The sequence below is a fragment of the Rhinopithecus bieti genome, unplaced genomic scaffold, assembly GCF_001698545.2.
Source record: "Rhinopithecus bieti isolate Rb0 unplaced genomic scaffold, ASM169854v2 scaffold_13317, whole genome shotgun sequence".
In the NCBI taxonomy this organism is placed as follows: Eukaryota; Metazoa; Chordata; class Mammalia; order Primates; family Cercopithecidae; genus Rhinopithecus; species Rhinopithecus bieti.
Genome location: NW_016807516.1, coordinates 527,586 through 542,692, shown reverse-complemented (window position 1 = coordinate 542,692; position 15,107 = coordinate 527,586). Strand labels below are relative to the sequence as shown.

Sequence of the window (15,107 nt, the reverse complement as noted above, 5' to 3'; positions counted from 1 at the left end):
AAAAAAAAAAAAAAAAAAAAAATCACTTAGAATAACAACAACAAACAAAAAGAATCAAGGAATTAATTAAACACATGATGTGCAAGAATAATACCACGAAACCTTACTGGGGACACAACGTAGGAAAACAGTGTGGAATACCCAGTGAATGTACATATGCCCTACCATCTAGCAATTCCACTACTGGGGATCTGTCTAAAGATCTGTGAAACTCTTGTGTTATCAGGAGAAATGTACAAGCCTACTTGCAGGAACACTGTAATAACAACCACCCAAATGTCCATTAATACTAGAATGGATACATTGTGGTATATTTATACAATGATACATAAAACAGTGAAAACAAGTAACCACACTATACTCAAAAACATAATGATGAATGAAAAAAGCTAGTTGAAGAATACATACAGTATGATTTCACGTATATGAAATTCAAACCAGGAAATACTAAGTACTGTATTATTTAAGAATGGGATGGGCGCGGTGGTGGGCGGATCACCTGAGGTCAGGAGCTTGAGACCAGCCTAGTAGAGACGGGGTTTCTCCATATTGGTCAGGCTGGTCTCAAACTCCTGACCTCAGGTGATCCGCCTGCCTCAGCCTCCTGAAGTGCTGGGATTACAGGCATGAGCCACCACGTGTGGCCAAAATTTACCAGTTCTTGAATGCTGAATCTTGCCCTGCTGGGATAACTGGAAACACTCTTAATGTTACTATAAACTCTTACACTGCCTTGGTGGCAATAATTAAATAGCTCTTTCTAGCAGTTGTGTTCAAGTGCACAGAGAATCACAAATGTCTTTTCTTTCTAGCTCCTTTTGGACAAAAGAGAGAAAGAATTTACAACAAAAGATTGTCACTTTTATCATCCCTTTGAATGATAAGTGATCAGGGCTGTCCCAAAAGAATGCCTGAAAACATTACAAAATGTTATCACAGGTAGAATGGCTCACTAAGGGGATGAACATTCTGGCAAGTCTTAATCTAGCATTACTACCAACTGTTTTTTCACTGGTCCAAAACATAACAATCTAATGTTTTTATATGTCTATATAGCCCTGCAGTAATAATTAACGTGTGAAAGGTCTACACTGATTTTTTTTCTTTATAAAGTATTTGCTTCAACCATGGAACAGAAACAAAGTTGACTTAACAGGAAAAAAGTAAATTTATTTGAGGATAGGTTCAGCATGGCTAAATTGAAAAGGGAAAGAAAATTTCAAACAAACCCCAAAAAGAAACATTTTAACATCTGTAGTGAAAAAGCTAAATAGCAGTACACTGAACTTGGTTACTAACAAAACAAATTCTTGTGGCCAAGGTGAGGCAAAGATACTAGTCTCTACTTTGCTAGCCTGCCTTGTGTTCAGATAATTCAAATATTAATTGGGGGAACGTGTTGTTTTTGCTCTACTTTCTTTAGCTGTGTAGTAAAGTCTTTTCTTTCATAGAAAGACTATACCAAGTTCTTTCTTTTTCAGAACTGCTTTTAAATATGTTCCATTTAAGTATTTCTCTATCTCTCAAATTTGACATTTTTCATTACACCTTTTTTTCCCAATGCCAAAATAGCAGCATTAACCTTCATTCCAGCCACTAGGTAAAAACTCTCTTCAGTCAAATACACATGAATAATCTAATTTGTGAGGTAAACGACTACTGTCATACAGTATTACAAAGTTCCAACCTCACTTGCAGAGCAAAAAAAAAAAAAGTCATTTTCCTCAAGGGTTTAATTGTAGGCTTTTAATGTTGAAGTAAACCAATTTACTAGTTTTTAACCTCAAGTTTTTTCCTATTTCATTATATCTCAATAATGATTATCCAGAGATTTCTGAGGTAAATTACACTAAAGAGAGCTCAGTAACTGGGAAACAATCTACACACGAATCTTCTTAATATACAGCATACACGCTAATTTCATGTAATGTTCCTGAGGGCGGCGACAATATTAGAGCTGTAAGAGACCCTAGAAACCATCCCAATCCCTTAACTCCACAGATGAGAAAAACAAAAATCTGCAGAAACAGAGTGACCAGCACATGCCCATGTGACATGCCATCGGAAGCAGGGACCAAGACTCAGGTCTCTTGCCTTCCAGGCCAGTCCTCTTTCAGTAGGCTAAAAGTTGCCTTTCACAGCTTCCCACAAATTTCAACACATCCTCACTCAAGTATCTTTTTGAAAGGGACTCACCAACAACTCTTTAGAGAAAAGGAACTATATCTCAAATCATAGAAAAGTTCTACATCTAGTTTATTAAACTTCTAGTCTCCGAAGCATGTTGAGAGTAAGTTTGTCAATATTTCTTTCCCATTATCCCCCAATACTTTAGTGACTATTTCCTACAAACAAAACAAGACTATTCTCCCACAAAATCAAAATGCAACCGTCGAAATCATCAACACTCATCTGTAAGATTATGACCAAAGGCCTCTAAGTCAGAATCCCGCCCCGGCGAAATGATAGGGCAGCCACCTGTGGAGCCTGGGTTAGCCTCAGAACCAGATATGGAAAGTCCCTCATGCTGGAAAACTTGGCGCAGTAGAAAGGCGGCCACCCTTTCGCCCGTAACACAATGCACATTCACAGGGGACCCAGTGCTAAACCATTCATAGACAACCTGTTCCTGGGTTGGGGTTTTGTACACAGCACAGCAGTCAGCCATTGACACAAGGGTTTATAACAAAAAACAAACAAACAAACAAACAAAAAAAAGGAAAAAAATAAAAAAGAAAATACAAAGAAAAAGAGTTAAAAAAAAGAAGATAAAATAAAATCATTAACACAGATATACGACTATAATCTAATCTTCAGACCTCATTCTAGTTTTGCCAATCATGCCGACTCAGAATTATGAACCACATGGAGTTGCCATGTTTTTGTACACTTCTTTAATGTGGAACAATTCCTCAGTGTTTTCTTGGTTCCATGATCTTGACTTAATTTTGAGGTTTACAGGCTAGTTGTTTTGTAGAATATCCCTAAACTCAGGTTTCCCTGATGTTGCCTCCTGAAGATCTGAATTATGCATGAAACACTTGACTGTCCCTATTCTAACTATATAAAGATGTTCCTTGACTTACTGCGGGCTTACATCCCAATAAACCCATCATAAATGGAAAACCTCGTAAGGTGAAATGCTATTTTTTGGGAAAACTTCTAGCGGTGACATTTTCATCCTGGCTAACATGGTGAAACCCCGTCTCTACTAAAAAATACAAAAAGCTAGCCGGGCGAGGTGGCTGGCGCCTGTAGTCCCAGCTACTCGGGAGGCTGAGGCAGGAGAATGGCGTAAACCCGGGAGGCGAAGCTGGCAGTGAGCTGAGATCCAGCCACTGCACTCCAGCCCGGGCGATAGAGTGAGACTCCGTCTCAAAAAAAAAAAAAACTTCTTGCTCTGTGGCCAGGCGGGAATGTGGTGGCACAACAACGGCTCACTGTAGCCTTGACCACCCAGGTTCAAGGGATCCTCAGCCTCAGGCTCCCAAACAGCTGGGACTATAGGCATGTACCACCACACCTGGCTAATTTTTTTTTTTTTTTTTTTTTTTTTTTTAATTTTAGTACCTTTAGTACAGACGAGGCCTCACTGTGTTGCCTGGATTGGTCTCAAACTCCTAAGCTCAAGGAATCCTCACGCCTGGGCCTCCCAAAGTCCTGGGATTATAGGCATGAGTCCTGTGTCCAGCTTAGCTGAAAATGCATTTAATACACCTAACCTACCAAACATCACAGCTTAGCTTAGCCTACCTTAAACATGTTCGGAACACTTACACTAGCCTACAGGTAGGCAAAATCATCTAACACAAAGTCCATTTTATAATAAAACTGTAGAATAACTCATATGATGTATGAAATATTATACTGAAAATGAAAAACAGAACAGTTGCATGGGTACTTGGAAGTAAGGTGTCTACTGAATGTGTATCACTTCCATACCATTGTAAAGTCATCTGACCACCAAGCCGAATATCTGTACTTCTGCACATTCTGCTTTACATAGAGACTGAGGCAAAAGGGGATTCACATCTTGCCAACCCTGTTTACTTCGAAGGAGTAACACAGAATTAACTAGGTACCAAGTGCTCAGCACTTCAACTATACTGTTTTATTTAATCCTCGTGACAATCCTTTGACCCCTTACTTGTGACTGGCAAGTTACCCAACTTTTGTTTCATTTTCCTCACCCGTAAAAACTGGAGAGCGATACACACTCCCTGGAGAATGGCAGGGAAAACAGCACCAAGAACTTTAACCTAACAAGCCAGAAATCAATGAGAGACCCCTTTTGACAACTCCCACCTTGCCCTTCAGACTTTCCGAGATATGCAGCTTTATTTAATAAATGACCACACCTTGGGCCTCAGCTGACTAGACCAGAGGCAGACACTCTCCCAGGCTGGAAAGGCCAGGTGTAGTTAACTCTTCTGTGCAGAATGATCTCCCTAACAGTGTTTTTACAGATTCTGTTCCACTTGGAATTGGATTCAGAGTGTTCTCAGCCTCTGGTCATTAAAAACCTGAAGACACACATCTTCAGGGAGCTAGGGTCAGCTCTCCTCTGCTGAGTGCATGGGGAAGTGACAAAAGAGAAAAGAGGGGAGAAAAAACCCAGCTGTTCAGAGACATAGGGTGCAAGAAGATTTTGTAACAGTAAAGAGGGAGGGAGGTAGCTCCGTTGGTCTACTTTCCAGTTCCTCGTTCCAACTATACCTGAAGCTTTAACTGCACTTTCTATCCTTGCAGTAACATGACAAAGGCCCCCAGATCTTAATCATAAACTTTTCATTTTCTATAATGCAGTCTCTACAAGGTACTGCCTAAAACACTCCAGCACTCTACCCTACCTTTTACCTAGCTAGCTCTAAGTCTTCTTCAGGTCCCAGCTTAAACACCACTTCCTCCAGGAAACCCTTCCTGACTACTCAGCATATCTTAGCTTCACCTTTTATACTATCCAGTGGCACTCCACACCTCACCACACTCAGTAAATGTTATTACTGCCCTGGTGGACTGTAAACACCAAAGTGTAAGAACAACTTTTGTTCACTACTTTGTTTCTACTGCCTAGCACATAATCAGGTACATGTTTAATAATATTAAATGAATGAAAATCAAGAAACTGGTAGAGGTAACTAGAAGGAATGGGAAGAAATCAACACTACTTCCTGATAAAAACTAAGTTGCTAGATGACAGAGCCTTTGGAGATAAAGAAAAAACAAAAACAACAAAAAAAAGTCACTTTAATCCTTTCTAGCCTCTTCTTCAGGTCTGTCTGCAATGACATAATCATTTTATACTTTAGGGCTAATCCATTCAGAAACCCAGGCTGTAGGAAGTACGTTTCTAGGTAACTCGGTATAACAGAGAAAACCTATAGTAGTTAAAAGAAAAAAAGTCACAGGATTTGGGGTCTACATAAATCTCAATTTAGATCTCAGTTCTGCAATATACTTACTGGCTATGAACCCGGAACGAGTTACCTGAGACCCAGTTCCCTTATGTGTAAAGTGAAAAACATAATACCTCAAAGACAAGGATGATGGTCAGGTGCGGTGGCTCACACCTATAATCTCAGCGCTTTGGGAGGCCGAGGCGAGTGGATCACGAGGTCAGGAGTTCAAGACCAGCCTAGGCAACATGGTGAAAGCCCATCTCTACTAAAAACTACAAAAAAAAAAAAAAAAAAAAAGGCCGGGCGCGGTGGCTCAAAGCCCTGTAATCCCAGCACTTTGGTGAGGCTGAGAGGCGGTCACGGATTCAGGAGATGGACATCCTGGCGAACACGGTGAACCCCGATCTCTACTAAAAAATACAAAAAACTAGCCGGGCGAGGTGGCGGGCACCTGTAGTTCCAGCTTACTCGGGAGGGCTGAGGCAGGAGAATGGCGTAAACCCGGGAGGCGGAGGCTTGCAGTGAGCTGAGATCCGGCCACTGTTACTCCAGCCGGGCAGCAGAGCCGGAGACTCCATCTCAAAAAAAAAAAAAAAAAAAAAAAATATAGCTGGGCACAGTGGCAGGCGTCTGTAATCCCAGCTACTCAAGAGGCTGAGGCAGGAGAACTGCTTCAACCTGGGGGCAGAGGTTGCAGTGAGCCAAGATTGCACCACTGCACTCCAGCCTGGGCAACAGAATGAGACTGTCTCAAAAAAAAAAAAGAAAAGAAAAAAGACAAGAATGAGAATGAAGCTGAAACCAGCAAGGCAGGCTTGCAACTAACATTAGTCAGTTGGTCATGGCATATACCATGCAGACACCTGCTATCCAGCTCCTACTGGCCATAGGTTCAAACCCCAGGGCCTGCCTTGAGTCTGAGAATCTGGGAGGGACCTTGGAGAGCATCTATCCTGTGGGTTGCCCAACATCATTTTTAAAGCAATCAAATCCTTTTTCCAAAAGGAATCTTACCCTGCTAACCCTAATAGTTACTACCTATGTGAATTGAAAATGATAATGACTGCCAGGCACAGTGGCTCATGCCTGTAATCCCAGCACTCTGGGAGGCTGAGGCGGGCAGATCACGAGGTCAAGAGATTGAGACCATCCTGGCTAATACTGTGAAACCCCTTCTCTACCAAAAATACAAAAAATTAGCCGGGTGTGGTGGCACATGCCTGTTGTCTCAGCTACTCAGGAGGCTGAGGCAGGAGAAATCACTTGAATCCGGGAGGCAGAGGTTGCAGTGAGCTGAGATCGCGCCACTGCACCCCAGCCTGGGTGACAGAGCGAGTCTACGTCTCCAAAAAAAAGGAAAATGATAATGAGTAAAAGGAAATTAAGAAAAAGAAAAAAGACTAAGGACAGAGGAAGAAAGAAGGGAAAGGGGAGGGGAAGGATGCAGATAAAAGAAGAGCAAAGAATGGAAAAAACAGAGATTAGGGGAGAGGATGCTGTATGTGAAGTTTCCCTTCTTGGGGTGAGGCCTGAAGCCCCTAAGAGAGGAGAAGGTTTGAAAACCACAGAGAGCCCAATCCTTTCATTTTATAGCTGGGGAAATAGAAACACATAAATTTTGTTCAGCTGCCTATAGCTTTCTCCGCCTGTGGATCTGTTCAGTTTCCAGAAAGCCTGGGTAGGGTCTGAATCCTCCTGGAATCAATCTCCCTTCCTCCTTCTGGTATGGTGTGGGTCATTTCAAAGCTCAGGTGGGTGGCCTTTCCTAGAGGGAGCAGAGGCAGTGCAGCTACTGGATGAGCTGCTAGGCACCTTTCAGTGTGGGAGCCTCAAGAAGTGAAAGAAAAAAAGCAAAGTTAAAGGGGAGCACAAAGCATCTCAGGATTAGGCAAGAGGGTGGGTGGAGTAGGCTGGAGGCAAGGAGCTCTGGATGTTTGTTGGGGAAACAGGTGTTTTTCAATCAATAGGTATTTAAATTGTGAGCAAGGTAAGGAATAAATTACATATAGCTTTTGGGAAAAGTCAACTTGAATTTATACAAATCAGATTATGGGAATGGTGTAACAGTTATAGCTAACTACCAGGAATACATCATTAGGGATACTATTAATATAAAAATCAATTTTGTTTTGAGTTATCCTTTTACTCTAAACTCTGCTCAGAAACACTAGATTCTTCTGTTACTTATGTAAGCTGCTCTCTTTGCATCTTTGAGCTCCAAAAGTGTACAAGAGACTTCTTGATTAAAAGGCAAGTAAACAATGAGCAAGCAAAATTAAGAATCTCAATCAAGATCTCTGTCTCCAGGTCTCGAGCTTTTATATGTATGTTATTGCTGTTCCTGCCTTTCAAACAGGTGGTACAAACACCCAGCAGAGATCCATGAAGAGAGTGCATTAACAAGAAGCAACATGGCAAAGTTCATAGAGATGAGCTTTAGAGAAAAGTGGGACTTAAATGGGGCCTGATATTTCTTGGGGCGGGCTGGGGTGATGTACTATGGGCATCTTGGCAGGATGATTCTCCAGTGGAGGGAGTGTACCATGCAATTCAGATCATTTAGCATGTCTGCCCCGACATGCCTACTGAAGGCCAATAACACCCCCTAATCAACGTGACAACACAACAAAAAGTCCCCCCCCCCAATATATTTCCAAATGCCTCTGTAGCAGGGAGGTAAAATCACCCCCACTGAATACCACGACATAAAGTAGGCACGATGCAGCCAGGTGCGATGGCTCACGCCTGTAATCCCAGTACTTTGGGAGGCTGAGGCGGGTGGATCACCTGAGGTCAGAAGTTTGAGACCAGCCTGGCTGACATGGGGAAATCCTCTCTCTACTAAAAATACAAAAATTAGCCAGGTGTGGTAGCACATGCCTGAAATCTCAGCTACTCAGGAGGCTGAGGCTGAATTGCTTGAACCCAGGAGGTGAGGACGCAGTGAGCCTCCAAGCAAAACTCTATCTCAAAAAAAAAAAAAAAAAGGTAGGAACAATGGGCAGAAAGCATAAGAGACAAAGTGGGGGTGGAACTGGCAGAAAGAGGGACATCCTTTAATGACTCTGTCATCTACAAGATCAAGTCCAAAGTCCTTAGCAAATAATGCCCTTCAGGATTTGGCCCTGCCTACCCTCAGCTGTCTCAACTCCCACCTTCTTACTAAGGCACCCTAGACCCCAGCCATCCCAAGAAATTTGTGGCTTTAGGCCGGGCGCGGTGGCTCAAGCCTGTAATCCCAGCACTTTGGGAGGCCGAGATGGGCGGATCACGAGGTCAAGAGATCGAGACCATCCTAGCTAACACGGTGAAACCCTGTCTCTACTTAAAAATACAAAAAAACTAGCCGGGCGACGAGGTGGGCACCTGTAGTCCCAGCTACTCGGGAGGCTGAGGCAGGAGAATGGCATAAACCCGGGAGGCGGAGCTTGCAGTGAGCTGAGATCCGGCCACTGCACTCCAGCCGGGGTGGCAGAGCAAGACTCCGTCTCAAAAAAAAAAAAAAAAAAAAAAAAGAAATTTGTGGCTTTCCTGACCTGATGCACTGTGTTCATGCTCTGTGACTTTACATGCACACTTCGCTTTGCCTAGAATGCACTTCTCAAGGCAAACTCCTACTCACACATCAACACTTAGGTCAGAAGTCTGGGAAGCCATAGAAAGACAGCCCCAAGTCACTATGCTCTTCTTTTTCTCTCAGCACTTCACAAACTCTTGCATAGCACTGACATCTTTTTTGTGTTATTCCCTAATTCCATCCCATTATTTGAATGAAGAGTTCAATAAACATTTTCTGAGTAAATAACTCTGCATGAAAGGTTTTAAAGGCTAAAAAGTGATACAAGCAAAAGCAGACAACAGATACTTCTTGTTACTGAAATAATCTATTTTCTCAACTCTGATCTTTGGTGGAGCATTACTTAGGAACCAGACAAACTGGGGTTGCTCCATCACTTCCTACCTGTGTGTCACTGGGCAAGTTAACTAACCTCTGTGTGCCTCAAGTTTCTTCACTTGTGGGGTAAAAAACAAACATAAGTTACCACTTCTGCTGTACGGTTATATGGCTTAGCATTAACGTACGTAAAATACAAAACAGAGTGCTGAATAAGTGGTAGTTCTACTAGTCTGCTATAATCACAATAACCTTAACAAGACAGGAAATTGTGCCATCAGGAATGTGATCACAGTGAAATTTTAGTTGAAACCATCCCCCTCTTTTTTTCTTTTATTCATTCCGCTTTCCCAAGTTGAATATCATCGCTTTTAAAAAAAGAAAAAACAGAGGCCAGGCACAGTGGCTCACACTGTAATCCCAGCACTTTGGGAGGCTGAGGCGGGGTGATCACCTGAGGTCAGGAGTTTGAGACCAGCCTGGCCAACATGGCGATACCCCGTCTCTACTAAAAATACAAAAATTAGCCGGGTGTGGTGGCACACAACTGTAATCCCAGCTACTCGGGAGGCTGAGGCAAGAGAATCACTTGAACCCAGGACGCGGAGGTTGCAGTGAGCCAAGATTATGCCACTGCACTCCAGTCTGGGAGACAGAACAAGACTCTGTCTCAAAAAAAAAGGGCTGAAAGTCAACAAATATGACTTGTCAGCTGCATTGTTTCCCTTCTATAGTATTCAATACCAATCCCTTAATGAGTACCATCTCCCTTGGCTACTTTGATAATGTGCACTCCCAGTTCTTTGGTCTCTCTGGCCACATTTCCTCTGTCCTCTTCCATAACTTGCCCTTTATTGACACAGTAAAGGCAGGCACTCCTTTGGCTTAGTTCTCAGATGTTTTATCTACTCCCAAGGCTTCAATTAACATCTCTATGGAGATGACCCCATGAGCTCTCTTGTCGCATTCAGAAACAGTATTTCAAACTCAATTTATCCAAAATAGACACTTGCTATATTAGTCTAAGATGACCAAGCATACTAAGAGTATTTCTATCTCTCCTCTCCTTCCTCCCCATCTACACTGTTCTCTTATACATCTGACCAGTCATCAGCTTCCTCTTCCTTTGCCAGAGTTACCTGGTTGGTCCTTGTGTTCTACCTCAGTGGTTCTTAATGTTTCTGGGATAATGGACTCCTTTGAAAAAATCTATCAAATGCTATGTATTTTTTACCAAAAAGATAAATATAGAAAACATATGATTGCAATCTCACCTAACCAACGACCCAAGTAAGAATCTGTGCTCGGCCGGGTGCGGTGGCTCAAGCCTGTAGTCCCAGCACTTTGGGAGGCCGAGACGGGCGGATCACAACGTCGGGAGATGGAGACCATCCTGGCTAACACGGTGAAACCCCGTCTCTACTACAAAATGCAAAAAAACTAGCTGGGCGCCTGTAGTCCCAGCTACTCGGGAGGCTGAGGCAGGAGAATGGTGTAAACCCGGGAGGCGGAGCTTGCAGTGAGCTGAGATCCGGCCACTGCACTCCAGCCTGGGCGACAGAGCGAGACTCCGTCTCAAAAAAAAAAAAAAAAAAAAAAAAAAGAATCTGTGCTCATCCACTCAAGATTTTAACTACCATTTACACAAATTTTCATCTCCAGTTCCTGCTCCCCTCTTACAAATTTTAAGATGGCTTCTGGATATAGCCTGAACGGCCTACAGGCATTACAAACTTAACACGTTCAAACCAGAACTATTTCTCCCTGATAAATCTGCTCTGCCTAACAGTATTCCTTTACTTGGATAATGGCACCACCATCTCCCAGGCTCCCAACCTAGAAGCCTCACAATGAACAACCGCCCATAGCCAATCAACCAGCAAGCCTTGCTCTATCTCAGAAATTCCTCCAATCCAAATCCCACCTCTCTTGGTCTCTTACCCTTTAAGGTCTCATCATCGTTTGATTCCACCCATACTTGCCATGATTAAAAGTCTTTCTGGCCGGGCGCGGTGGCTCAAGCCTGTAATCCCAGCACTTTGGGAGGCCGAGACGGGCGGATCACGAGGTCAGGAGATCGAGAGCATCCTGGCTAACCCGGTGAAACCCCCGTCTCTACTAAAAAAAAAAAAAGGCCGGGCGCGGTGGCTCAAGCCTGTAATCCCAGCACTTTGGGAGGCCGAGACGGGCGGATCACGAGGTCAGGAGATCGAGACCATCCTGGCTAACACTGTGAAACCCCGTCTCTACTAAAAAATACAAAAAACTAGCCGGGCGAGGTGGCGGGCACCTGTAGTCCCAGCTACTCGGGAGGCTGAGGCAGGAGAATGGCGTAAACCCGGGAGGCGGAGCTTGCAGTGAGCTGAGATCCGGCCACTGCACTCCAGCCGGGGTGGCAGAGCAAGACTCCGTCTCATAAAAAAAAAAAAAAGTCTTTCTACCACTCTTCCCACAAGGGTCCCTGTTACTATTTCTGTCAACACAAAGCTCTTCACCTCCACCTGCTACCTTCCGCTGCCACTTTATTACTGCACCTCTAGGTGGTTACGTTTTCCTAATTTATTTCCCCACTCCAGTTCTTCTTCCTTCATTCCCACTAGTGTTGATTCGTCTTCCCAAAAAATTTCAAAATTGACCATGTATGACTGCCTCTTTCAAAACAAGGCTGGGCGCGGTGGCTCACGCCTATAATCACAGCACTCTGGGAGCCTGAGGTCAGGAGTTCGAGACCATCTTGGCCAACATGGCAAAACCCTGTCTCTACAAAAATACAAAAAAATTAGCTGAGCGTGGTGGCACGTGCCTGTAGTTCCAGCTACTCAGGAGGCTGAAGCAGGAGAATCGCTTGAACCTAGGAGGCAGACGTTGCAGTGAGCCGAGATCATGCCACTGCACGCCAGCCTGGGCGACAGGGCAAGGCTCCATCTCAAAAAAAAAAAAAAAAAATTAAATAAATTTAAAAAAAAGATGCTTCCTCCACTGAACAAATATACAGTAAAACTTACTTTTGCCTTTGGAGTCCTCTACAGTTTGCCACCTAAGTACATTTCCAGGATTAGATTCCACAGCTCAAGCTGTCACTTGCTCCTATTATCTGCACATCAAAATCACACCCACTCTTAAAGGCCCAACTCAAACCCCACTCTTCATCTTTACATCCTCTACATAATGATTAGGAAAGGGCTCTAAACAAAATAGTCACAATTCCTAATGAATTGATAAGGAAATGGAGGGGGATAAATCTAAAAAATGGCTAAAAATCCATAAATCCTTCTGGAAACATTTTTTAAAAGATCACTATTCAAATATTAGTGAATATTTCAACAAGCCCTCCATAAACCCAGCACTGTTAGCCAACATCTACTAAATGCTAATAACGTGCAATGGAGAAGGTTAATAGCAGGGTATGTCATCAACCTGATAAAAGGCTATAATCTGGATCTAGGATTCAAATTCCAATTATATTTGTAATTCACTTAGGAAAGGAAAATCACAAAAAGAGGACTTAGCATTTCAAATGGAGAGTCAGATGGTCAAATAAGCCTACAGCAGTGACAGAAGTGGTTCCCACATCTAAACAACTTCAGACCAGTAAAAACCTTATCAGACAGGAGAAATCTTATCAGATGGGGGTATCTTTTCAATTGACATGTCCTAAACGTAAAAGACTTTTTTCAGTCCACATTTTAGATAAGCTAATGTTGTTAAAAGGGCCAAAGGATGTGATGGGAAATTCTGAGCCTCTCATAATGAGACATGTTCACTGGCACGCTTCCCAGTGAGTGCAACAGCAATGAGATGTATGGTGGAGAAATAATGCTACTGGCAATACTTTCTCTTCATTACTTTTCAGGGCCTTATTTCTTTTAGGCTCGACCTAATTTAAATTCTCTCTTGGCTCCTAAGCCTGTGAGTTCATATTAATTTTCACAGTTGTATTCAGCATTTTACTCCTAAAGAAAGTGAAAACATTAAAGATTCAATTAAAGTCTCTTTTGAAAGAATTTTAACTACCATACTTGGTAAAACATGCCTTCTATGGCATTTCTAAAATTATGATGATTGAAATTTGAATACATTTCTAAAACAGACTTATATTTACTTTGTAACAGTAAGATACAGAAAATTCTGCAAGTATTAATTACACTAAGGAACGCAGAGTGTTTTCCTAAAAACAGCTGAAAAAGAGCTGCAGTGTGTCTAGTAGAATCTCAGTCTACAATCTTAATAACTCTAGTTCTATGACTTCAGGAATTGGCGTCACCTCGAAACACTTTCTCACCTGAAAAAAGGAATAACACCATCTTTTCCATCTTTTCCTCCCTCAATGTGGCTGTTCAAATAAAATGAAATAATATATGTAGCACAGTACCTGCCACGAAGTGCTCAATAAATTATTAGTTTACTTCCTTCGGTCAACACAAAAGACACATTCACAAGATTCAGATTTAAGGAAATCTATTTCCACAAGTCCTCACCAGCACAAAATGCTACCGCTAGTTTGCTTTAATAAAAACAATACTGTCAGCGGGGCGCGGTGGCTCACGCCTGTAATCCCAGCACTTTGGGAGGCCGAGGCCGGCGGATCACTAGGTCAATAGATCGAGACCATCTGGGTCAACATGGTGAAACCCCGTCTCTACTAAAAAATACAAAAATTAGCCAGGGGTGGTGGCGCGCGCCTGTAGTCTCAGCTACTAGGGAGGCTGAGGCAAGAGAATCGCTTGAACCTAGGAGGCGGAGGTTGAAGTGAACAGAGATCGCGCCACTGCACTTCAGCCTGGGCAACACAGCGAGACCCCGTCTCAAAAAAAAGAGAAAAAGAAAAACCGTCACTATCATTTCACTTTTCTAAGGGACCTGAATCAAGATGAGGGAGTCTACACGTGATTCTGCAATAATTCCATTAAGGCTGCATACATAATGACCACTAAATCATTAACAGGAGTCCATAGCAATTGGGCTAAAACATCTGGGAGCACTTATGCTGGTAAAAGAGCTCACTTGGGGGCTAAAAAAAAGTCAAATTAGGCCCAACTCTAAATGGATCTTTAATAAGTGAAGAGAGTAATGTTGGTTTATCCTTCCTGAAACGCCAGCAGTACGATATTAAAATCCACTTAAAAGTACAAACTTCAAGGCGGAAATACTCCACCAACACTGGTGTCAGTAATCCATTTTAGAAAGCCTGCGCGGAGACCACCATTAGCACCGCTGAGGATAGTTAATGAAAGCCGCTGGCTGCAAACAGAGGCGAGGAGGGAAAAATTATTTCGGTGTTCTGCACACACACGGAGGCGAACCGCTTTCAGGACCTCAGCAGCCACCGCCGCCAACACCGACAAGCATCTGATGGAATTCCCGGTTTGACAATCGAAAGTCCAAAAGAAGGCCATGATACTAGCAAACTGGGTGGTGGAGGCGCTTCCGTTGCCTTCCCGAGGGTCCAGACTTTAAAGGCGGCGCTGCGCCCGGGGCCGAGCGTCCACTAGTCCCGGCCTCCGCCCCCCGCCCCCACCGCTGCGCCCCTTTCCGAGCGACCGCCGGCCCGGGAAGCGCGAGAGCAACAACACCTAAACCTCAACCAGCCCGGGGCCCCGCCCGAGCCCTGGCGCGCGGACCGCGGTGAAGTCCGGGTTCGAGGTCGCCGCGGCGCCTGAGGCCGAGGCGCGGGCGAGGCCGAGGCTGCGTCCGCTGCGGCCCCGGGCGGCGGGGGGGCCGGGCGTGGCCGGGCGCGGACACTCACCACACCATGCCGTAGGCACCCTCGCCGATGTACGAGAGGTTGGTGTAGCGCGGTCCCACGTCGAACA

General features: G+C 43.8%; 1 protein-coding gene across 1 annotated transcript in view; it reads right to left on the bottom strand.

Moving 5' to 3' along the window:
- The window catches only part of MAPK1 (mitogen-activated protein kinase 1), a 99,491-nt gene extending 84,390 nt beyond the window's left edge, over nucleotides 1–15,101 (bottom strand). Inside the window, exon 1 of the mRNA XM_017882545.1 lies at nucleotides 15,041–15,101. Coding sequence (XP_017738034.1) covers nucleotides 15,041–15,048 — 8 coding nt within the window. The 5' untranslated portion in view covers nucleotides 15,049–15,101. The remainder of the gene's footprint in view (nucleotides 1–15,040) is intronic.
- Between the last annotated feature and the right edge of the window lie 6 nt (nucleotides 15,102–15,107).